We start from the raw sequence: 25,659 nt of genomic DNA, 5'->3' as shown, positions 1-25,659 counted from the left end.
GATGACCTAGACTCTGAAGACGACGGCGGCAACGGGGAGGCTGACGCCACCGATCTGACTGATTCTTCTGAGGAAACCCCTGAAGAAACCCCGAGTAAGGCCGATAAGCCTCCCAAGTAGTTAGGCACTCGTTGTATTCTGGGCCTACGAGCTCGATTTCCCTCTCTTTTGTATTGAATGTATTTATGCAATGTAATGGAGCCTATATAATGAAAAACATTTTTCGCCAAATACTTGCGTAATTTTCTTTTACTTGCCGAACTGTATTTCGACACTTAGTAGGGGTAGCCTTGTGTACACCAAGGTGAGTGACATAGTAGGGTACATGCCCGGCTTGTCTGCACCCGGGTTAAGTCGGCATTTGGTTATCTCTTACGGGTTTAACTTGTTGCATGCCAGGACGGGCTATCCGTCACAGGATTCCTGGCCGAAGTGCCTGTGCCTTAGGTTTTGCAAGCATTTAGCCTATGCCGATGAGAACTAGATATTGTATGCTGCCGAGGTCTTTTCATTATCTCGGCGTTCTAGCCCTTAGGCAGGAGGAGTGGATCGTGGTCCACTCTCGGAGTCTGCCTATGCCATAGAGGTGGCTGGGTCTTGTTTTGCCGAGGTCATGTCAGCTCGGTGTTCTTTGCCCTTAGGCTCTGGGGTGACTTATAGTCTATTTTTGAGGTTTGCCCGTGCCTCAAAGGCGACCGAGTCTTATTGTGCCAAGGTCATGTTAGCTCGGCATTTTTGCCCTTGGGCTTTGGGAGCGGCTCGTGGCCTACTCGGTTGCTACAGATAGTATTGTCTTAAGTTGACAATATTCCATGCTCGAGGTACTTGTTTCCCTTCGAGGGTCTCAAGCTCATACGTTCCTTCTCCGAGCACTCGCTTTTCACTCGGTAGGGACCTTTCCAGTTGGACCCGAGCTTGCCAGCGCCGAGCTCGGGTACCATAACTTTATGAAGGACCAGGTCGCCGACGCGGAGGTTCCACCTCTTGACCCTAGCGTTATAGTACCGAGCTACTCTCTGTTGGTAGGTTGCGGTCCTGATGTACGCGAGGTCCCTTACTTCATCGAGTAGATTGAGGTTGGTGTGCAGCTCATCTTCGTTCGTTTGATCACTGTATGCTTCTAGTCGCAGCGTGGGCACATCGATCTCTGCAGGGATTACTGCTTCGGTGCCGTAGGTGAGATTGAAGGGTGTTTCTCCCGTAGCGATCTTCTCCGTGGTCTGGTATGCCCATAGAACACTGGGTAGTTCATCTACCCACAATCCTTTAGCTCGGTCCAACCGTGCCTTTAATCCACGGAGGATGGCTGTGTTCGTTACTACTGCCTGACCGTTTGCCTGAGGGTGTGCGACTGAAGTAAAGTTCTGTCGGATTTCCATGTCTTGGCACCAGTCTTGGAATTTGATGTCTTCGAACTGTTTGCCATTGCCATACAATGTTTTTTCAAAAGAAGTTTTGGACATTTGGGGCTGTTATTGTTACGAGGGGTTTGGCTTCTACCCACTTGGTAAAATAGTCCACTGCTACCACTAAGAACTTCCTTCCACCCGTTGCTGGCGGGAATGGCCCGAGTAGATCGATGCCCCACTGTGCAAAGGGCCACGGACTGGTGAGATACTTGAGGTCGGCAGCGGATTGGTGGCGAATGTTGGCATGTCTTTGGCATTTGTCACATTTTCTAACGAGTTCAATGGCATCCACCTTCATTGTTGGCCAATAATACCCTTGTCGAAGCGCTTTCTGGGCAAGAGCTCTGCCCCCCAAGTGCCCGCCGCACAACCCCTCATGAGTGTCGCGGAGTATGAGTTCGGCTTCGGTAGGCCGCAAGCAACGTAGATAGGGGAGCGTGTAGGATCTCCTATACAGCCACTCGTCTATCATGACGTATTTGGCTGCCTGGCGCTGCACCCTTCTGGCTGCATTGCGATCTGCAGGGAGGGTCCCGTGTAGCAAGAAGCTCGCGAGCGGGTCAATCCAGCTCAGCTATGCTTGAATGACGAGAGCGACCTCCTCTGCCCCCCTGAGAACGCTAGGCCGAGACAGGTCCTCTATGTACACGGTTCTCATGGTGAGGTCGCTAGTGCTGGCTAACTTGGATAGGGCGTCGGCCTCAGCGTTCTCCGACCTAGGGATCTATCTGATGAAGTGTGACTGAAAGTCGAGCAGGGCCTCTCTAACTTTGGTCAAGTAGGCAATCATGGTTGGCTCGCGAGCTTCATACTCGCCGGTGACCTGGTTAACCACGAGTTGGGAGTCACTGCAGATAACAATGTGCTTTGCTTTTACTTCTCTGGCTATGGCTAGTCCAGCTATCAACGCCTTGTACTTTGTTTCATTGTTAGACGTCGCGAACTCGAAGCATAACACGTATTCCAGTTTTGTACCGCTTGGGCGGTGCAGAACTATTTCGGCACCGCTGCCCTGTTGGTTCGAGGAGCCATCTACATGAAGGATCTAGGGCTCCTCATCCCAGCTCGCGGTTAGCCGAGCTAGGAGAGGTGCCACACTAGCTGCTACCTCACAGGGTTCAGACTCGACCGACCCGGGAGCTTCGGGCTCACCTGAGGTGGGAGCCTTGCGCTCAACCGGCCTGGGAACTTCAGAGCTAAATGTGCATTCGACTATGAAATCTGCTAAGGCTTGGGCCTTAATGGCTGTTCGCGGTTTGTACTGGAGGTCGTACTCACTGAGCTCAATGGCCCACTTCGTCAACCGACCAGAGACCTCGGGCTTAAGCAATACTTGCCTCAGAGGTTTTTTGGTGAGGACGATAACAGTATGAGCTTGGAAGTACGGGCGGAGCTTCCGAGCTGCGATTATCAATGCGTATACTAGCTTTTCCATCTACGGGTATCTCGTTTCTGCTCCTTGCAATACTTTACTAACATAATAGATGGGTCATTGGACCCGATCTACTTCCTTTATTAGTACCGAACTGACCACTTCGTCGCTCTCCGAGAGGTACAGTTCTAAAACATCGCCCTCATCGGGCCGGGTTAGGGTCGGCACACTAGTGAGGTATTTCTTGAGCTTGTCGAACGCGAGCTGGCACTCTTGACGACCATGTCGTCTACATAGCATTCTACTTTTCTGTCGATTAACGGCGCAAACAACTTATTTACAAGCCTTTGAAAGGTTGCCCCTGCGTTTTTCAACCCGAAGGGCATAACCTTGTAACAGTATAAGCCGAATTTCGTGATGAAGGTAGTCTTTTCTTCGTCCACCGGGTCCATCTTGATTTGGTTATAGCCCGAATAGACGTCTAAGAAACTCAACAACTCGTGCCCTGAGGTCGCATCCACCAAACGGTCAATTCTGGGGAGCGGGAAGCAGTCTTTCGGGCAGGCTCGGTTTAGGTCGGTGTAGTTGACGAACATGCGCCACTTGCCGTTAGCCTTCTTTACCAGAACGGGGTTGGATACCCAGCTCAGGTAATGGACTTCTCTTATGAAGTCAATTGCGAGGAGCTTCTCGACCTCCTCGTCGACCACTTTCCATCGCTCCGGGGCTAGGTTGCGTTTCTTCTGTCTAACGGGCCTAACTACAGGATCAATATTCAGCTTGAGTTATGAGTTCGGGGTCTATATCGGGCATCTCTGCCGCGGACCATGCAAAAATATCTAAATTTTGAAGTAAGAAGCTTACCAGTTTGAATCGTAAAGGTTCCTGGACGGAAGCGCCGATTTGAAGCGTCCGAGCTGGGTCTGCCATTGAGGTAGGGACTGCGACAGTTTCTTCTGTGGCTCGTTCTTCGACTTGCTCCGTAGGTCGCTCCAGTTCGAGGTCGTCAGCTACCTTGGTCTTTCCCTTCAGAGCAGCGACATAGCACTTGCGAGACTCGAGCTGGTCGCCCCGCGCTACCCCCACACCGAAATCTGTAGGGAACTTCATAGCTAGATGGTAGGTGGAGACCACCGCCCACAGGACATGGGTGATCAGTCGACCTATTATGGCATTTTAGGGGGAGGGGGTCGCGACCACCAGGAAGTCGTGTTTGAATCTGACCACACAAGGCCTTGTGCCGACTTCCACAGGTACTGTTACTTTCCAAGGGGTCGGACTTCTTCTCCGCTGAAGCCCACCAGAGGAGTGTCTGTAGACTTCAGGTCGCCTCGCTGCAACTGAAGTTGGTCAAACGCAGCTTTGAAGAGGTTGTCGGTTGAGCTGCCTGAGTCGACGAGTACGCGCCTGACCTCGAAGTCGTTCATTCTAAGCTTTATCACGAGCGCGTCATTGTGGGGGTAGTGGACTCCTCGCGCATCATCTTCTGTGAAGAAAATCGGCTCTTCTGTTCTTGGCCGCTTTGGGGGGTTCTGCTCCTCCCAGGTGGCCTCACGAACCGACGTCCGAGTTGCCGCTGAAGTGCAACCTGCAATGATCGAACCTCCCACTATCATGTGGATGGTTCCCCGAACTGGCCTCTCCTCCGGAGGCTGCCTCTACTGTTGTTCGGCCGGCCTGCTGCTGGACTTGGGAGCATCCTTACCGTGCTCCCCTTGCTGACCTGTTTGGCCAACCTGTTTTATTACTATTGTTATTATTGTTTTGTACGAAGTTTCTCAAATATCCGCGACGGATGAGCTCCTCTATCTCGTCGCGGAGGTTTTTACAACTCTCAGTACTGTGACCGTGATCTTTGTGGAAACTGCAATACAGGTTCTTATTTCTTTCATTGGGATTCCTCCTCAGACGGGGTGGCCACTTCATGTACGGGGCATCCTTGATCGCCATCAGGATTTCGGCCCGCTTTGCGTTCAGTGGGGTGTAGTCAGCTCGGTCCACTACGGGAGCTCGGAACAATTGACCCGGCTTTGCCCCCCGAACTGTATCCTTTTTCTTTCGGCTGTCCCCTTGATTGGATAGCTCTCCTTCCCTCTTTCTTTTTTCGGGCACGCCCTCTTCCTTTTGGTTGATCTCCTTTTCGGTGGCTATGAATCTGTCCGCAAGCTTCCGAAACTCGGTTATGATCGCTGGTTGGTTGACGACCATGTGCCATTTGAACTCTTTGTGTGTCACGCCTTTCTTGGCTGCTGCAAGGCGTACGACGGGGTCCTGGCGCGGTATCTGCATACAAACATCGTTGAACCGCTTGATATAGCCTCGGATGGACTCTCCCTCTCTTTGCACTGTGCTGAGGAGACTTTCTTCAGTTCGCGGGCACCGTTTGCTGGTGACGAAGTGGGACGTGAAGGCTTGTGCGAACTGCGCCCAACTTCTTATCGACCCAGGCGCCAAGTTCCGGTACCACGTGCAGGCTGCTCCTCTAAAAGTAGTGGAGAAGGCCACGCACATGCATGACTCATTGGCTCTCGCTAGGTGCATCTGTGACTGAAAAGCATCCACGTGATCGTTTGGGTCGAACGACCCGTCGTATTTGTCAAGAGGTGGGAGCTTGAAGTCTTTAGGCATTGGGACTGCCAGGAGCTCGGGAGTTAGGGGAGACTGGATTGAAAGAAGGGGTGCCTTGGCTTCGCCCGAGCTCACTTCTTCTTTGCCCCCGAGCTCGGGCAGGTCGTGGGTGGCAGATCGGCGAGCTCGGCGGTGGCGTCTTTGCTTCTTGGCGGGTTCGGTGTTGGTACATGTCAGGAATGGTGTGTGCCGGAAGTAGCTCAGGCCGCCGGTGCTGGCTGCGGACAGAGGGATCCTGCGGCCAGGATCTCGAACCGGTTCTCTAGTAACAGGGTAGCGGGCTTCAAGGGCTGAGGAGACGTGGACCTGGCGAGCTGGGGTCCTCCCAACCTGACTGCCCACGGTGAGGCCGGAGTGGCTAATCTTTCGCGCCTGCTGCGGGAGACTTGGCTCCTAGGAGGGTTCTGGGGGGCCTCTCCTTGGTGAGACAGATGCTCCTCCTGGCGGCGAGACCTGGCTTGCTGCGAGGCCGGGTGCCGAGGAGGGAGTTGCGGCTGCTGATGTTGAGGTTGGGGCAGCTGAGGGAATTGTTGCTGATACTGGTACTGGGAGACCTGGTGTAGCACGTGCTGTTGATAAATTTGAAACAGTTGAAACTGCTGCATTTGAGCCTGCATGGTCCGCATGCACTGCACCAAATCTTCCAGCTAATTCGGGCTGGCCGCTGGAGGCACAATCGAGGGTTCAGTGAAGGTTGTTCTGACTGTGGTAGGGAGTGGAGCAACGACGGGTGCCCCTGCAAGAGGCACGCTCAAACTAGGGATCCCGTCCGCTGAGCGGGGGACAGTGAACTGTCCGATGCAGACAGTAGGAAGCTGGGGATGTTCCCTGGAGTTATTCATCTCCGTGCTTCGTCCGATATTGCTTGTGGACGCCATGAGCATTGAGTTTTTGGAGAGTAAAAAGATGTGAAAGTTTAGAGAAAGGCTTTCCGAAGCGATTCCCATAGATGACGCCAAATGATGTAGCGCAATTCGGTCACTCCTAGTTGGCGCTCACGTGGCTCCTAGAAGATACCTGAGAAGAAGGAAATTCCCGGAGGGAACACTCCGATGATTAAGTTAGTACTTGGTAGGAGAAGCAAGGAGGAAGATGAAGACTAAGAGTGAGATAGCGCGCGTACCGTAGATCCCCCTCCCCCCTTGATGCTGAACTCTTTATAGCAGAAATCTGTTACCTCCTCCCGTCAGCTTCTGACATGGCGGATATAACCGTCGCTGCCAACCTGTCGCAGCCGTTATTGGCAGGGCTGAGGTGGCACGCACGGGGCCGTCACCATTGGGTACGTGTCTGTCAGGTGTAGGACACCTTCTAAAGGTGGCAGGCACGACGCTGCCTGACGAGGGACACGACTGTTGTCACCAGATTTGTCTGGTACGGCGGTCGGGCAGGAGATTTTCCTACCTTCCCTCATGCGGCTTGCCGAGCTGCCACCAACTGGGGTTCTTCGGGGCAGATGGGTCCCTGCCTAGAAGCACCGAGGTGCTCCTTCCCAGATGGGCAAAAGGTTGGCGTCCCTTAGGGGAGAGCCCGGGCTCTCCGAGCTAGGTGGGGGACTGACTCGTCGAGGCATTAGCCCTCGGTGAGTTGATTGTCTTTGACTTGGCGCTTCCTTCGTGCCGAGTCGGGATCGTGCTGCTAGGCTGTACTGTTCACCAAGCCAGGTCATGCGCACGTGTCCTGGGTTCATGGGGTTGAACCAAATCGTCCTCATCAAAATGCTTTTATAAAAGTACTTTTTATAGAAGTACTTTCATAAAAGTGCTTTTGTAAAAGTACATTTTTAAAAGTACTTTCTTAAAAGTATTATAAAAGTCCTTTCGTAGAAGTACTTTTGTAAAAGTGCTTTCATAAAACTACTTTGCTTTCATAAAAGTAACAATATTGAAAGAATATAATTGGTATTTTAAAAATTCATCAGGGACAATTCTGGGAGAAAAAAATTGAATAAGTGCTTATTGTATGAGCACTTTAAAAAACCTGGAAATTTGGGCTTAAAAAATAAGCCCTTATTTTAAAATAAGCACTTTCACACTTATTTCCCAAACACTAATGAGTGCTTAATGATGTGGTCCCAGCTCAAATAAGCACTTATTTTTAAACACTCCTGAACATGGCCTAAGTTCAACTGAGATTCATCTCTCTCTACCTGTTTTTGCTAGGCTTCTTATAGAGAAGAGAGAAAGAAAGGGAGCCTAATCCAAACGATAAAAGAAGAGAGAAAGGTATCAAATTGAAAATTGAAGCATTCCCTACTCAATCAACCATACAAATGCAAATGAGAAACAATAGACTTTTATGAAAAGGAGTAAAACTCTAGCTATCAACTCAGCATCTTGTTCCAATCCATCAGGTTTATGCCTTAATGGGCGTGCATCCAACGGTGATCATTTGGCTTTTTTGCATTAATTTAGAAGCTTCTATAAGGTTGTAGGGTTGTTAACAAGCCCACATGGGGGATTCTGTTTTTTCTTGTTCTATTTTCTTCTTGAATGCATAACTAAGATGTATAACAAACCCACGGTGAGATTTTGGTTCCCATTGACCAAAAATCCTATGTTCTTTTTTCAAATTAATGTGGGGATCACGAAAAAGTTTATTTTTCTATGTATAACTTACCCAAGTAAGTGATACTCATCTCTCAAGTGGGTAAATAACTTTCCCACCTAGGGGGGAAAGATTCTAACACTTGAATGGGACAAAAATGCCCCGTTTAATAATGAATTTTTATGGCTAAAATGGTCATTTCATTTTTTACTTAAGAAATGAAAAAACATGGGTAAATACACTTACGTGGGTAAGTGTTTCCCAAGAAAAACTTACCCAAGTAATTGCATTTATCCAAGTAAGTAACTTACCGAAAAGCGAACGGGGCCTTAGGTATTTGTTTCCTTACTAACATTCTTTAGATGAATGTCTTTGGGTTTGTACTATACATAAAATACATACATGTATAATTGGTACGTGAATAAATATCTTCATAAGAGAAAAACATTCAGACATTGATGAAGAAAAAGAGAGAAAACATCTACGCCCTTGTGCTACAAAATTTGCAGTTAAAAGGGACAATATTGTCATGATGATTCCATCTCTTTATCAATGTATTAATTTATAAGTTGAATTGAAGAATCAAGTTTCAGCCTCTTTTTCCTTTTTTATTCATGGTTCCCTTTTGACAATTTGAAGGATAATGAATGGTAAAGGAGTCTTTAATGGCCACAGGGTATATTTAAGTCCAATGACAAACCTCAAGTTATGTTTAAGTCAATTTCTAAAACTTCAGGGTTATCTTTAAGTCTTAAACCCAAGTATTTATAGGATTGGATTGGACCTGGTCCATCTGTAATGGATTTATATTGAAGTCAGATTGAACAAATATCTGGTCCATTGATAGAAGTTAAGAATATAGGTATTAATATACTAGGATTGGATTGGAACCAATCTAAATTAAAACCAATTTGAATAGATTGGACAGTATAAACATTGAATTGAATTGGTCCAAAATGGACCAAAATATTCATGACCGGATTTAATTGGACCTGATATATTCATAATGAACTCATATTGGACCAAATCCGGTCCAATTGACACCCCTATTGACAATCACTCTCAACCAAGATTTGAGTTAAAGACTCAAATCAGCAGCCAAACTATAAAGCATGGAAACAGGCAAAAGCTTCAATACCGTCAGCTGAACATATGTCCAATGGTACGGCAAAAACAAATTAAGTTCCACTTGAAATCTCTTATAATAATACCAGCACCCGCACACCATTTGAACTTCATTTATCATTGCAGATAGGGGTGTAAATGGATCGGATCATGATCCCGTCCAATTTTATTTGGTCGAATTTGGATCACCCCTGATTGAATCTTTGGATTAGATTCAAATTACCTCTATTCGATCTGATAAGATTCAACTCGATGTATTATATATTTATAAATATAAATATATATATATATATATATACATAAATGTTATTTATTTATTTATTTATATTGTATTTTTAAAATTGTTATATTATTTTTTTAAAAAACATGTATATATATGGTGAAAATAATTAAAAAATACTTGTATTTTTTGTTTTTTTTTTATTTAAATGGGTATATTTGATTTTTTCTTTTAATAATTTATTAATTTTTAAAGAAAACAAGTTGGATCAAACCAGATCCAAAAATCCAAAGATCTGATAGGTTTCAAATTCAGATCAAGTCGTATTAGATCCGATTGGATATTCGGATCGGACCGGACGATCCATTTGTATCCCTTATCGGAGAAATCATAAAGCCATCGAAAATGATTCTTGACCGGGCAACAAATGGTATTTGCAAGTTGCAACCCTCTTTTCAGTGGCATCATTAACAAATAGAAAAAAACAAATATCCTCTCTCTCTCACACACACACTTGAGAGTATCAAAATTCGTAGAAACCATTGCTGAATCCTAACAGGCGTCTTTTGTTTGCTGTGCAAATTTCATCTTTGTAAATATAAAAATGAATAAGAGTACAAATGAATTGAGTGTAAGTCCTGGTTTACTTTTAATTTGCTTTAAATTTGACTTTTTTGTTTGTTCATGAGGACTAAAATAGGAAATAAAATGATGTCCTCACTTGCATCCTTCACACCGTCCACACATTGAAGAATTAATGTTATTTGTTAGGGGAGAATAAGGAATCCAGATTCAGTCCTCACACCGTCCTTACAGCATTTGCAAGTTGCAGCTGCACTGGGAATATCTCCATGGATGAAAAAAGGGTAAATTACAAAGATTTTTCTTGTACTATAGAGTTAGTGATAAAGTCCCCCTATACTTTTATTGTGACAAAGACCCCTGAACTTTAGCCTTAGACAAAGATTTTCTTGACCGTTAAGTCAGATGATGAAAAATATCCACTAAACTTTTTTTTTTGTCCTTTTTCTCTTAAAACCTATTTAACCTACGAAATGAATATGTTAAAGGAAGTAACAAATAGAAATTTCATAAAGAAGTTAAAGAAATAAATAAAAGAAACCCACAGAGAAGAGTCAGCAGTGAGCAGAGAAAGAAAGTGTGTGCGGTTTCAAAAGTATTTACGGCGTATTGTTTGGTGACAGATGCATATTCAAGGAGTAGAGGTGTAATTAAGGGTGTGTAGAGATGGGTAGTGCAAGCTTTTATAGTGCGTTGAAGCTAGAGAGAGAGAACGTTATCAGCTGGATGAAAAGAGTGGTTTGGACATTTAAAAATCTTTAAATAGCCGGATGAAGTTTTTTTAAAAGTTAATTCATAGAACGTTAATAGAATGGGGTCTTTGTCTAACGGCTAAAGTTCAAAGAGGTCTTTGTTGCAAAAAAAAGTACAGGGTGGACTTTGTCAATGACCCGGGGGATCTTTATAATTTACCCATGAAAAAAATACAAGTGCAGATATGTTCCAAATGCATGTCTGTAAGTGCAGGAGGCAAATTGATATGGTCTCACTTTATAAAAGAGAAAATCCAGATAGAAGGAATGTAGTATATATTTTACATCCAAAAAAAGAGCAAATCATAATTACAAACAAATAGAGTCATGGGAGCACACCTTCAGGTAGGGGATGTCAATGGACTAAGTTTGGGTTGGACCCTATATGAGTCAAAATCAATTTGAATGGATTGGATGAACCAATAAAATATATTAGATTGGACCAGTCTAGACTTAATGGTCCAAAATATTTAAAAGATTGAATTGGACCTGATCCATTTGTAATGGAATATTAGATTGGATCAGATTGAACCAATAGACCAAGTTTGAGTTGGACCCAATTTAAATGAAAACCAGCTTGAAACAGTTTGGACGGTCCAGAGATGGAATTGGACCAGTCCAAAATGGTCCAAACTCCAACCCGCCCCCCCCCAAAAAAAGGGTCTGTATTCACACATTCAAATGTGAATTTCTAATGTATTGAATAAACAAAAGAAAAGACATCAATTTCTATTTGTGGTCGAGCAATGGAATGCTCTAATAGTAGGTAACCAACAGATTCTATCCGATGCCTTCGAACGATGCACATCCCCGTTGTGCATTGGGGACATTTCCCGATGACAATATCAGTCTCGATTAGGGTTGTTCATAAGAAGGCTCAACCTGATCAAATCGACCAACTCGGACCGACTCAACCCGAGTTGGCCGGGTTTTCATCAGCACCGGTCGGTTTTAGGTTGTACAAATTCATAACCTAATGGTTTGGGTCAGTTTTGGTTTTCTTGTGTGAAAACTGAAATCGACTCGAACTGAACCGACTTAGTTCCTACTTAACTATTTAAATATATATTTCGATTTTAAATTAAATCGACATAATCTATTTAAATATATATTTCAATTTTAATTTAAATATGTTTTATATTTAAAACTGTTAAATAAAGATATTTCAGTTTTAAATAAAAACTGAAATATTTGACAACCCAAACTTGCACCACACAGGCACATGGGCCATGGGGGCATGGATGAATTTAGAGCCAAAACCGACCTAAACCGACTCAAACCGACTAAGTCGGTTTTGCTTAACACTGGGTCGATTTTGGTTTCCATCTCAGGTAACCTGACCAGATCAAATTGGTTGAAAAAACTTCAATAAACCGACCCAACCTGACCCATGAACAGCCCTAGTCTCGATGATATCATCATTGGGAGATGCTCCCAATACACGGTAGAAATGTGATGTGGGACAGAGATCTGAACTCTCAAACTATAAGGCTTCGCTAATTGGATCCCAGACAAGAAGTCTAGTCAACCCAGTACCAACAAAAGAAGGAAAGGTTGGGCCACAAAAGGCTTTTACATTAATTTCTGTGGGTGTCCTTATTCCAAGTGTTGCTCAAAGTTTTGTTTTGGTGGGATTTTCCAGTTTTTCCGACAGTAATTAATTTTAATAAAAAATGACAATTTTCAACGGTCAAAAGTATACCAAACGTAATCAACTCGGAAATAAGCCTAAATCAACATATCGCCCTATATATGTTGAAAATATCATAGGTCACTAACTGAAAATATCATAGGTCATCTTACAGCCCTTTTCAACTTCTATTAAGAACGTCTCTCATGAATAGAAAAAGATATTCTCCATAGACGACTGAAAAGGGCCGTAAGGATAATACCAGCACAATTATGTGAGCATCAAATTTGATTTTTCAGAATTTTTAATGCGACCATATAATTAGGATCTGTATAAGGGGAAAAGATTCCCAATTTACGGGGATGGTGTTTATAGGGGGGGCGTAAATATACTTGAAAAACCAATAAAGTTATAAAACAAGTCTGAGGGTACTGAAGTCTAAAAAGGGCCATATTTTCCATTGTCTTTTATTATTTGTTAGCCTATTCTTTGGTGTTGACGGTTTCAGGCCAATGAATATGATTGACACCGTAGTTTCCCAGTAGTTGGTCAGTAATAGAGGGAACGTGGTTTTTGGTCTTTAGACTTCACCCCGAAAAGCTCCAGGTGTCATCCAGGCATCGACATACTTTTTTTCTCTGGGCATCTTATTGCGTTTAGCATTCACCGGCTAAAATACAAAAAACAAAGGTTACAATTTATTTGATGCATCTTATTGACTTTTCAAACCAGTAGTCTAAAGAGATGCTCAATCACATCGAATTGGACGCGGTTTTGCATCATTAAGGTAGGTAAATTTATTGAACTATCCTTATAGTTTAGTTAATTGATTAAATATATTCTTATTGTTTAAAAATTGATTAACATTATCTTTATAATTTTTAATCTTATCATTATCATCTATTAATGCTCCATCACAATTTATACACATATAATCCCACGTGACTTATATAATATTTTTAAAACCCAATATCGCCCTTGTACCCTCGGCTTCTGTCCAGCTGTGGTTGGACAAGGGTTCGTCGCAATAAATATAAACACTTCGCAACACTGCCGGAGCAATCAAGCATCAGGCGGTGGCGGTTCGGAATGGAGCAGACTTGTCAACCTTCTACAGCTGTAGCTTCGAAGGCTACCAAGATACCCTATACGCCCATTCCCTCAGGCAGTTCTACAGGGAATGTGATATATATGGAACTGTGGACTTCATATTCGGAAATGCCGCCGCTGTTTTCCAAAACTGCAACATTTATGCCCGGCTGCCGATGCAAGGACAGTTCAATGCCCTGACCGCCCAAGGCAGAACAGACCCAAACTAGAACACCGGAATTTCCATTCAGAACTGTAATATCATGGCAACTCCAGACTTGGTTTCTAGTAATAGAACTACAAGCTCTTATCTAGGACAACCATGGAAAGAGTACTCTAATGCTGTCTATCCGCAATCTTTCATTGATAGCTTCATAGATCCAGCTGGCTGGATAGCATGCTCTGGAGACTTTGCACTGAGCACACTCTACTACGCGGAATATAACAATACAGGCGCAGGATCAGTGACAACGAACAGGGTTTCGTGGCCGGGTTACCATGTGATAAACGCTACAGATGCTGCCAGTTTCACCGTCTCCAACTTTGTGTTGGGGGACGACTGGTTACCTGCCAAGTTCGTCGCCATATTGCAGGAACTCTCGAAGCTCTTCAGGGCTTTCAACCTGGGCGATTTCATTTCTTGGCTTGGCGGTGCTCTCGATGATCTAGGCTCCGTCGAATATGAAAAGATGCAGAATCTTGGTCACTCCGATGACTCCAGGTAAGATTGAAGCTGCCATTCATCAGCGATGATCGGTATAAGTGGAGCAGTGGCATAGATGAACGATCCGTTTCCGCCATTTCTAGAGGCGTTAGCAAGCCAAAGTTGGGTTTGCCGAGCAGCGATGATCGGTATCTGTTTGCATCCGCAGATTGAGAATGGAGAGAGAGACCAGAGAGGGACAGAGGCGGAGGGGGAGGTATTAGAAGAGAGAGAGTGGGGGCTCAGGGTACGAGGGCAATATTGGGTGTAAAAAAATTGTAAGTGCTGAAATCATTGAGTTTCTTTTCCCATTTTCTGCTTTATTTTAAAAATTTGAAGAAGAATAAAAAGGTAAAATAGTCTTTTTCGTCTTGGACCTTATCAACAGGGTAAAGTTAGTCAGTTATAAACAGCAAAAGTGATGTTAGTCAATTTTTAAATAGTAAGGATGCACTTAGTCAATTACCTAAACTATAAGGATAATTCACAGAAAGTAAACAATGTGTTGAACCTAGTAATGATGCTGAGTTTACTTTGCTATTTTCTTAATGCTCAAGCCTTTGATCAGAATTGTTTAATGAGATCCTTGGAAATTGGTTCGACCCACAAAAGCTCCAACCATTCATCCACTGTTTGGTCTCTCTTGGTACCATAGGATTTGTTTTTTTTTTGATGGGATGGTCCAACCAACCGCCCGGTCCACGGAAGCCTGGTTGACCTGGCACATTCAATCCTCATAAATTAAGCACATCCTTGTGAAAAGACAAAATCCCCACTATAACAATGACCACAAAACATAAAGAGAGGGTCCCATCATCCTGAATCCTCACCGATTAGTGCCTTTATCAGAAAAGGGTTGTGCCCATTTCATTCCCAAATCCAAACCCAAATGAAAAAGAAACCATGTAAAGTAATGAATTAAAAAGACGTTATATCTCATTGGAGATTTGGAGGGAAGCTTCCTCAGTTCTTCCAATCCCGTTTCCTGCCTTCGTAACCAGCAGTTTTGACCAAACCACTCTCTCGAGTCTCCATCCATCAAAGGTCTAGGCCCTGGGCTGCTGGGCTGCTGGGCTGCTGCGATTATTTATTTTTGTCTCTGTTGCAATTTCCTTTCGTTTTGTTTAGATTAGGCGATTGGGTTTCTTGCTGGAGAGTTTCGGTTTTGGTCGGAAGTGGAAGATGTAGAGGTTTTTCTGGTTTTGATTTTGATCATGAAGTAGAGACAAGTAGAAAAGAAAGTAGGCTGTTTTGTGGGTTGTTTCTGTTTGATCTTATTTCTGATTTCTTCTGCTTCACTGGCTGTTAATTTATTCCTTCATCGGGAACAGAGTAGTTGTATCCTTCCAGTAGCAATGAAGATGACACAGCCATCCTCCGATGACTTTGGAGATGCAAAGGCATGGCCTCCAGGGTTCCGATTCCACCCCACCGACGAGGAACTCGTACTCTATTATCTCAAGAGAAAAATCTGTCGACGCCGTCTCAAGCTCAATGTCATTGCCGAAGTCGACGTTTACAAGTGGGATCCGGAGGAGCTGCCTGGTTCGATCACCTTCTCCCTTTCTTCTTTTTATTCTTCTCTTTACTGTTTTTCTTTGAATTTGATCAACTTAAGACTTTTGATAGACCTCTCTTGTCGTAATTCGAATTCTGGTATCGAAAATCATTAATTGTTAACATTTCCATTAAAATTTGTAGCTCTTTCCCTTCTTGGGGGAAATTTGATCGATAGGTATAAAGCAGTCAATATTGTTTTCTTTTCCTTTTTTGATTAGTCTTTTTGTTCAACTTGTTGCGATGCTAATTGCTTCTTTTCCCAAATTAATGCAGGGCAATCGGTGTTGAAGAGCGGGGATAGACAGTGGTTCTTCTTCAGTCCTAGGGACAGAAGATACCCAAATGGGGGAAGATTGAACAGAGCTACCAGACATGGCTATTGGAAGGTAACCGGGAAAGATCGCAACATAAGTTATAATTCTCGAACAGTTGGAGTGAAGAAAACTCTGGTTTTCTACAAGGGTCGTGCTCCCAGCGGCGAACGTACCGACTGGGTGATGCACGAGTACTCCATAGACGAGGAGGAGCTCAAGAGATGTGCTGCACAGGTTTGCTTCAACAGCTTTGTTTCAATTCTTTTCCTAATCGTTTTGATATCATCTCCCCTTTGTTAAACTTGTTAGTTCTTTTGAAGGATTGCTATGCACTGTATAAAGTTTTCAAGAAGAGTGGACCGGGTCCCAAGAATGGAGAGCAGTACGGGGCGCCATTTAGAGAAGAGGAGTGGGCTGATGAAGACGATCCAGTTGAGACAGTGCAGCAGCCTAATGAATTCGCTTCTGTTGATATCTTTACAGTTTGTGATCCGGGTCTACCTCCAAGCAATGGAATGGACGAGATTTTGGGTCCAAACACAGATGACCCCGGAATTAACCAACTTCTCATTGATGAATTGACTCACCTACTGCAACAGGTACGAGAAGTCTTCCCACACCTGAATCTCCAGATGTTCTGTTCTTTCACGTTTGTTTTTACAACAACAGATGCTCTGTTCTGATGATGGTATATGCATTTATTACTTATTAGATCTGTTTCGTTTTGCATTCCCTTCTTTCAATTCACCTTGAAACAGGGCAAAATGGACAAGGCAAATATGAACTGTGCTTGACCTGTTGCACTGGAAATGGGCAAGACCCAATAAAAACCACAAAAGGGAATGGATTTGGCATTCTTGTTCTTCTTCTAGATTAGCTATAACAGCATGAGTGGAGTTTGAGCTTAGAAGCTTTACCTCCACGACCATCCCACCCAAAAAGAAAAAAAAAAGGAAAATGGAATTATCGTAAGAATTTGGTGAATAATTCCAAGCCACATGAAATAAAACCATTTCATTTTAATTCTTGTTTGCACTGCAATTTGTGATACCATTAGCAAATTATGTCTTCAAATTTTAAGAAATGTTTTCATTCCATTCATGTATGTGTGTAAAGTATTTTTTTTCTTATTTGTAGAACGTAAGCAACTGAGCATCAATAATTGTGTACATGTGTTTTTGTAGGTTGATGGTGAGGAAGAAGCCCAAAGTACTTTGATGGGGGCACCGTTTGGGGAGGCTATATCTAGAGAACCAAGTACAGTGCCACAACCATGGGAGCAGCAACATGATGCACGGGGTAGCTTTGATGTCACTCAGTCAGCCACCTCCTATCGAAATTTCTATGAAGCCCCTGAAGTCACATCTGCTCCCAATGTTTCTGAGCAGGTTTCACCTGTAACTGCAGAGGAGGGTTTCCTGGAAATTAATGATCTCATTGACCTGGAACCTAGCTTCTCAAATATGGGGAGTTCCAAGGAAAACTTGGGTTTTGAAGAAACAACTGGATTGGATGGACCTGACCTTTACTTTGATGCAGCCATGTTTCTTGAGGATCTGGGGCAGGGGACAGCTGCTAACTCTTATATCGATAATCTGGGGATTGACACAGGCCACATTGCAAGCCGGTTCAATTACCAGCTACCATCCCAGTTAGACGATGCAAATCAGATTAGCAGTCAGCTATGGACATATGACCAAAGGTCCAATGTCTTTCTATCAACAGAATCAAATCAGGTGTTTCTGTCTCCGCCAACCTCAGGTATATATATTCCATATGGTTCTCAATACTTTGTTAGCAGCCCTGGTGGTGAGCTTTAGCAGGTTCTGATCCAATCATCTTCTTTAGGTGTGTTACATGCTGGTAGTTCTACGAATTTTGGTGATACAAATCAGAATCAAGGCAGCAGTGGAGGAGATCTGCCAGATTCTTGGTTCACTTCTGCACTCTGGACCTTTGTGGAATCAATACCTACTAATCCTGCATCAGCTTCAGAGAATGCCTTACGGGCATTTGAGCGAGTGTCGAGTTTTGGTAGGAATATGCAAATCAATGCCAGAAACATCAATTCTAGAAGACATCATGCCAATCCCACTAGAAGGGTGGGTGCAAACAGGGGATTTTTCTTGCTTTCAGTTCTCGGGGTGGTATTTGCCATCTCATGGGTGCTGATGATGGGAACCCCACTGAAAGATTTTAGGACTTTCTTGAGGAGATTTGCATCCTCGTAAATATGTGAAGGTTATTATGTACGTTTTCACAGTTCTGTGAATGAACTGGAAAACCATAACTGAAGAGGTTAGATATATAAAGGGTCTTCTCCACAGTTTTTCCTACAAAATGATTATCCTGTACTTCTTATTCATCTCATTTCTTAAGGCTCAGTTTGGAAGGAGTACAAATGCAAATATGTAGAGTGCAAAACCTTATATTTTGTAATATTTTGTATGTATTTGCACTGTATATATTTGCATTTGTCCTCTTTTCAAACTGAGCCTAAGGGGTACAGTACAAATATATACAAAATACAAGGTTTTACACTCTACATATTTGTATTTATACCCCTTCCTCAGTTTGGAGGGATACAAATACAAATATGTAAGGTGTAAATACATACAAAATAATATAAAATACAAGATTTTGCACTCTAGATATTTGCATTTATACTCAGGAGTACAAATACAAATAGTGTTAAAACCTTGTATTTTGCATATATTTGTACTTATACTCTTTCCGAACTGAGCCGGGAAGAATGCAATTATGCAAATACAAGGTTTAAAAATACCTTATATAAGATTTTGCATTATACATATTTGTATTTGTACTTTTCCCAAACTAAGCCTGGGGTGTTAAAATAAGACGAAATGACTGCTCTTCTGGTTGGGGCTGTAAAATACATGGATAGAAAGTTGAGAGTGATCACATTACAAACCTAGCCCTCCACAAAAAGCCACCCGATATATTTAGGTCACATAGCATGTCAGGCCTAGATGGCACAAGCACAGTCCTTCGGGCCGGCCCAAGTAATTAATAACCCCTCTCCCCAAAAGTTGTCTACGTCTATACTGGAGTGAACCTGCTAACATACCAACTGAGCCACCCCTCTGTGGCTCAGTTGGGCTATGAAAGCTATAAAAGGGACTAAACTATAGACCACCAGATAATTAGTATGGATCTAATACGTGCAAATGAAAATTTCTCGTAGAAAAGTACTACGATATAAATCTTATTTTATGCATATAGTTATAATAAAAATTTTAAGACTTGCATAATTATATTTTCATTGGGTAACCACTAACCAGGTAGCAGGTTCAGAGTTGGATTTAATTGCAATCAAGGTCGAAGGTTAGAACCTAATTATGGTGGGGTTGAATGTTTGTAGGCTTAAACTCTTTTTTGACGCCAAGCATTATTGGACAACTGTCACTGACAAGAAGATTAAATATTTGAAAAGGTTCCTACTACTTTGTGGAAAAGTAAAGTGAACAAATAATCATAATCTTTTTGTTTTCTTGGAGCTCTTTTAGAATCTCTCGTGATTGCGTACATCATTCAAATGAAAGCAATAAAAAGCACCCTTGATGTTTATAAACTACGTTGATATATGCTAATTTTGTGAAAAATTTTCGGCATTCCTAATAAGACCTGTTTATCAAAATCCTATAGGGTTTGGGTTTTGATTTTAGAATATTTTGGCTTTATTTGGCATGAATATCTATTTTTGATACCTGATTATAATCCTGGCTATTATATATAGGTACATACATACATACATAATATATGGTATGGTATAATATATAGTATAAAATACTTTATAATATATAATATATTAAGAGAATTTCTTGTTTTAGTCAAGTTCCAATCCTTTAACCTTCATGTTTATTTGTTTACCCATTTACCCAAGGTTTAACAGTTAAGAACAAGAGTCCAATACCTATTGACGAATAACTTTTGGGTTTTTTTTCTTGGATTTTGGTTCTTTGAAATTACAAACTTATTTGTTTATCCATTCTCTTATGTCTCTTAGTTTTATTTATTTTTTTGACTTATACCATCTTGTCTTGCTCTTTTATATGAAAGTGTTTTTGGTTCTTGTTGAATGTTGTTGATTGATAATGAACTTTGAAGAACATTCTTTTATAAGCTTAATATTGAACCAAAGACTAAAGTATCAATATCGAGTATTATATCGGATAACTTGGATACGGATAGGGATACATATATGCTTTGAAAATACATACATGAAAAAACCTAGATACACTAGAGAAATGCATACAAATTTCATAAATACATTCATAACACTAAATTTAAGGTTAAATAGCCATAAACAATTCATATATATATATGTTACAATATACTATAATAATTAATATAGCGGGATGCGTAAATATCAAATGATACATTAGAGTCCAAGACACAAAACATATGAACCTATTATATTTATCCTAGTTATTATATCAATTATTTTTTCTATTTTATTATTTTTACTTCTTAACATTAACAAAAAGGTTAACCAAATATTAAATTTTCAAAGTTTTAATTTTTAATTATTAAAATAATTATTTCATTATTAAAATTTGAACTTTTATAAATTTTTTGAAACTAAAAATCATTTCTTCATATAAATGTAAATTAGTGGATTTAATAGATTCAATTTAATATTATATTCTTGAATATTTTGTAAATAATTTATTTTGTAAATGATAAATATAATGTTATTTAATATAGATTAAAATATTAACTAATAATTATAAAAATATATATAAAAATTCTAAGATATAAATCATGCACAAATTTATAAATTTTAAGTACTAAGATAGTTATCTTAATATTAATATTTTATTAGTATATATTTCTTGGGATTAAAATCATCATTTGGTGTAAATTTGGATTTAATAGATTATTTATTTCATTTAATTATAAAATGATAATTTTAAATATTATTTCTTTTATTTTTTTAGTTTGAATTGTTAATCATAAGTATGTATTGTTGTTTGGATGAACACAAAAATTAATAAAACTTATTTTATTTCATTAAATAACATGAGATGGCTTAGTGGCTTAAAGTAGTGTTAAGAGTTTCGGTGATATCATTTATTGATCTAGGTTCAAGTCATGCTTTAAGCATTAAAAAACTTTTTTTAGTAGAAAACGTTAATTAACCTTTCAAATCAGGAGGGATGGGACAGGATAGGTTTAACGGGTTTGGAAAATTGAGAAGAAAAATTAAATGGGCTTGAAATCCCTATTCCAAACTCCAAACTAGCATTTTTATTACACTTTCATGTCTATCTTCAATTCACTGGATTTATTAGAGCGGGTTAATCTGGGTTTTGCTGAAGCCTTTTCTTCCTTTTACCTCTTTTTTGGAGGAAGAAAAGGGATTGGTTAATCTCTTTGACCCTCTTCCTGTTTGATACCTCTTGGGTCAATTGTGAGTCCACACTAGCATTCTTCTTGCATTTTCATGCCTGGCTTCACTTTTTTTTTTTATGAGCACACATCTGTCTTCACTTAACCGGATTGATACTCTGATGAACATACCTTTATTAGGGTTCATAAAGACTTTATTTGTATTGTCTGAACTGAAAGGTTTCGACATTAAGTCGTATAAGGCTTAGTTTAAAAGCAGCACAAATACAAATATATGCAGTATAAATACATACAAAATAATACAAAATATGAGGTTTTGCACTCTACGTATTTGCATTTATAATTCTTCTAAATTGAGTCTAAGGTAAACAACACAGGTTGGGTCCAAAGAAGGATCTGCATCTCCCTCCCAGTGAAATTGCAGAGACTGTTACTGAAGTAAAATGGTGCTTCTGTCCAATAATCTAGTTGTATGTGCAGCTACACCAAACCATCGTATTTTGGTTGGCAATATTAGAGAATATAGACAATTTGTATTTGTAGTTTTTGGTTGGGGTGATCAATTTGAGTAAGAAGGCAATAGTTTGGGTAGAGCTAAAATGAGGTTGCGTTGGAAAATGCAAGCCCTAGCCCGACCCATTTATAAATGCGGGCATGTAACCTGGCTTTAGCGCAGCCGATAGGTCTTCAGGGCCTGGCCTGGGCCTAGAATATCTGTCCAGATTACCAGGCTGGGCTGGGGGCTGGTGGGAGCAGCATTCTTCTTAGGTAGATTAGAAAAGTGAGTTCACATCTGCCCCCCACAAACGCCTAATATGTACATGTCAGCATGCATGGGGAACATCTTCCATATTTATCATTGAGAGATATTTCTAATATATGGTTGGGATGTTCTGTGGGGCACATATATGAATTCTAGAAAAGTAATTTTGGGGTTTGTAATCTCCAAACATCCAAAACACCAAATCCACAACTTATTTTTCCAAAGGCTCAGTTTGGAAGGAGTTCAAATACAAATATGTAGAATACAATATTTTGTATTATTTTATAGGGTAAAATACAAAAACCTCCCTTGAAATTTCTGACAATCATAAAAACCTCCCCTATAGTTTCATTTTAGCAAAAACCTTCTCTCTATTTTTGAAAATTTTAACAAATACCTCCCTTCCATCAATGACCAAGACGGAAAACGTTAAAAAGATGATCATTTTTTTTCAAAATGCCTATTTTACCCTTTTATGAATTAAAATAACCTTATCTCAACAACTCCATAATCTGCCCAAACACTATTCATCTTCTTCCTCACGAAACTGCTCGAACACTGTCCCTCTCGACCAATTTGGTTCTATCTGGCTGACCGCTATTGAGTTCAGAAGATAATGGCACATCGATTATACAAGGAGAAGAGTCCCCGTCTCTCTGCCTCTTCTAGATCGATCTCCTCGACTACGATTCTCTTGTGGCCGCGATTAACGGAACCGTCAGCGTATTCCACCTTGCTTCCCCTGCATTGTGGATAAAGTCGAAGACCCTGAGGTCCTTCTCGGAGGCTCTGAGGCAGAACAAATGAAAATTAATTTTATTTAATTAATTGAGAGAGCTTTTGGATCTGGCGATCAAATGGACGATTAATGTGCTGAAAGTGGCGAAGGAGTGTGGGGCAAGAAGGGTGGTGGTAACATCATCAATCTCCGCCACCACACCAAACCGGTATTGGCTTGCTGATGTCGTCAAAGGGGAGGGCTGCTGAACGAATGTTGACTATTGCAAGCAGAATGGAGTGAGTTTTCCAATTACTTTTCTCACAGTTTCTAGTTGAGGTTTGAATATCCGATTAAAATTTAATTTCCTAGATTTTTTGGTGTAATATTGTTATTTGGGAATGTGCCTCTGAATTATTGAACCCATTCATCTCTTTTGATGGAAAAAGTAAAATTTCATTCACAAGTCTGTAAATTAAAATTTATGTAGTTAGTCCAAAAAAAAAAATAGTGCAGGATTGTTAATACAAATCCTAATAAATCAAAGAGAGAGAAAAACTGAGGAGCCTCTACGAATCGGATGGAGGTTGAAGTTGGAGCATGTCGTTTGTCGGGTCAAGAGTGAAGAATTGAACCCTAGTCTCGAAGCACCCACATCCAACTGTACAAGATTCTTCTCCAACTGAAGTGTCTTTGATAGGTCGATGCCTGGAACCACCGTATAAGGCCCATTGCCAAAGAAAACAACTCCATCTTAGTCATTGACGGAAGGGAGGTATTTGTTGAATTTTTTAAAAATAGAAGGGAGGTTTTTGTATTTTACCCTATTTTATATGTATTTGTATTGTACATATTAATATTTATTCTCTTTCCAAATACAAATATGTAATTTTTGAGAGAGTCATTTTAACATAGCATGAAAAAACGCCGATTCTAACCTCTCAAATCTAAATCAACAACAAGAAATTAATTTTAAAATAGGAAATAAAAAGCATAGCTGAGGAAAATTGAGGGTTCGTTTGGTTTGCAGTTGCCAATTGGAATCATAATTGGAATAAAATGGTCTATTCCCAATTTCCCATAGTCTGTTTGATCCATGGTTTTGAAAACTGGACCGGACTGGATGGTCGGATCAGCTTACCTAGGAACCGGTCAGGCAATTGATTTCATTTGCAAAAAAAAATGTTGATTTGGTTAACGACCCACTAACCCGGATGGTCGAACTATCAACCCAGACAATGGTTTTTGGTTGTTTTTATTTTAATTATTTATTTTTTAAAATCAGAATGGGTCCCCAAAATGGTTCAATGCCTGGTTTGGTTTTTAAAGCCTTGGTTTTATCATACAAAAATCAGAATGAGAATTGGAATAAGCTAGAATGACATTTTATTCCCAAGGGAAGGAGAGGGAATGGCCATTCCCTCAAATTGGGGAATGCCATTTTTCCAAGAATGGGAATAGGATTCCAATTCCACCCAACCAAATAGTTGGAATCAGAATGACCCATTCTGATTTTGATTCCAGATCCCTATTCCACGAACTAAATGGCCTTGATTTCTTTTTCTCCAAAAAATGAAATTGTTATAATGCCTCTATGAGTTGTTGGACAAGGTGAGAATACAAGGCACCGTTTGCTTTTCGATAAGTTACTTACCCAAGTAAGTGCATTTACCCATGTTCTTTTATTTTTCAGGTAAATAGGGCAATGGACATTTTAGCCTAAAGATTCTTTATTAAAAGGGGCATTTTTGTTCCATTTAAGTGTTAGAAACCTTCCCCCAGTTGGGAAAGTTATTTACCCACCTAGGAGATGGGTATCAATAATCACTCCCGGGTAAGTTATTTCCTTTATAAAATCTAAGGTGAGCACAGGGATGTTGGTGACTGGTGAGCACGTCTGAGGCCTGTTCTACAGAGCCATCTCTTCTACTATAAGCACCTCCCACCATATAAGGTGATAATATCAAAATGCTCCATTTGAAAAGAAACAAATTATATGAACACCCCAAGAGATGCTGATTAGTGAACCACATTGTTATCAATGTAGGAAACAGAATTATCATTTCCTTAGGTTCCATTTATGTGTGATGCAATTTCATTTACACTAGTATAGATGCATGGGAGTGCAAATGAGAAGAATGCAAATTTAGATTCGATTTATCCTTCACGTTTGCCTTAGGTTTTATTTTGATTCATCTGCACCGTAAACAAACAATACAAGGTAAGTAAACAAAGGTAAAATTCCCAATTAGTACCCTATACTTTGGGCCTAGTGCCACTTTGGTCCCCGAACTTTAAAATGTGACAATTCAGTACCCGAGCTTTCAGAACATGACAATCCAGTACCTATTGTTAAGTAGTTGTTAACCAGTTGTTAAGTGACTTTTGAAAAAGACACAAATGCCCTTCAAGTGTTATTTAATTTTCTTTATCAACCATCTAAACGTTGACAAAAATTAACAGTCCCAAATCTTTGCCTTTTTTCATTCAAGAAAGTTGGGGTCACGTTTGAGTGGGCATTCTGGTGTCCCCAACTTGAATAGAAGAGACAAGGATTTGAGACTGTTAATTTTTTGTCAATGTTCGAATGGTTGATAAAGAAAATTAGATGGCACTCGAAAGGCATTTGTGTCTTTTTCAAAAGTCACTTAACAACTGGTTAACAACTAGTTAACAATAGGTACTGGATTGTCATGTTTTGAAAGCTCAGGTACTGAATTGTCACATTTTAAAGTTCGGGGACTAAAATGGCACTAGGCCCAAAGTATAGGGTACTAATTGGGAATTTTCCCTAAAAAAACAGAATTTGCACTCACATGCTTTTGCAAACAAACCAAGAGTTAGATCTCAAATATTAAATAAAGTTCCAAATAT

The 25,659-nt window shown here is 40.9% G+C and overlaps 1 protein-coding gene across 1 annotated transcript; it reads left to right on the top strand.

Annotated features, from left to right (window-relative positions):
* The first annotated feature begins 15,005 nt into the window (after nucleotides 1–15,005).
* Nucleotides 15,006–18,272, top strand: LOC104600007 (NAC domain-containing protein 17-like). Its single transcript, XM_010262797.3, has 5 exons — nucleotides 15,006–15,602; nucleotides 15,891–16,165; nucleotides 16,252–16,530; nucleotides 17,116–17,692; nucleotides 17,780–18,272. The coding sequence occupies exons 1-5, from the start codon at nucleotides 15,413–15,415 to the stop codon at nucleotides 18,160–18,162; spliced, it is 1,704 nt and encodes a 567-aa protein (XP_010261099.1). The 5' UTR covers nucleotides 15,006–15,412; the 3' UTR covers nucleotides 18,163–18,272.
* Nucleotides 18,273–25,659: the final 7,387 nt, after the last annotated feature.

Source organism: Nelumbo nucifera, chromosome 5 (genome assembly GCF_055504915.1).
Source record: "Nelumbo nucifera cultivar China Antique chromosome 5, China Antique-T2T, whole genome shotgun sequence".
Taxonomy (NCBI): Eukaryota; Viridiplantae; Streptophyta; class Magnoliopsida; order Proteales; family Nelumbonaceae; genus Nelumbo; species Nelumbo nucifera.
The sequence above is the reverse complement of the archived record's forward strand: the minus strand, read 5'-3'. Positions and strand labels throughout refer to the sequence as shown.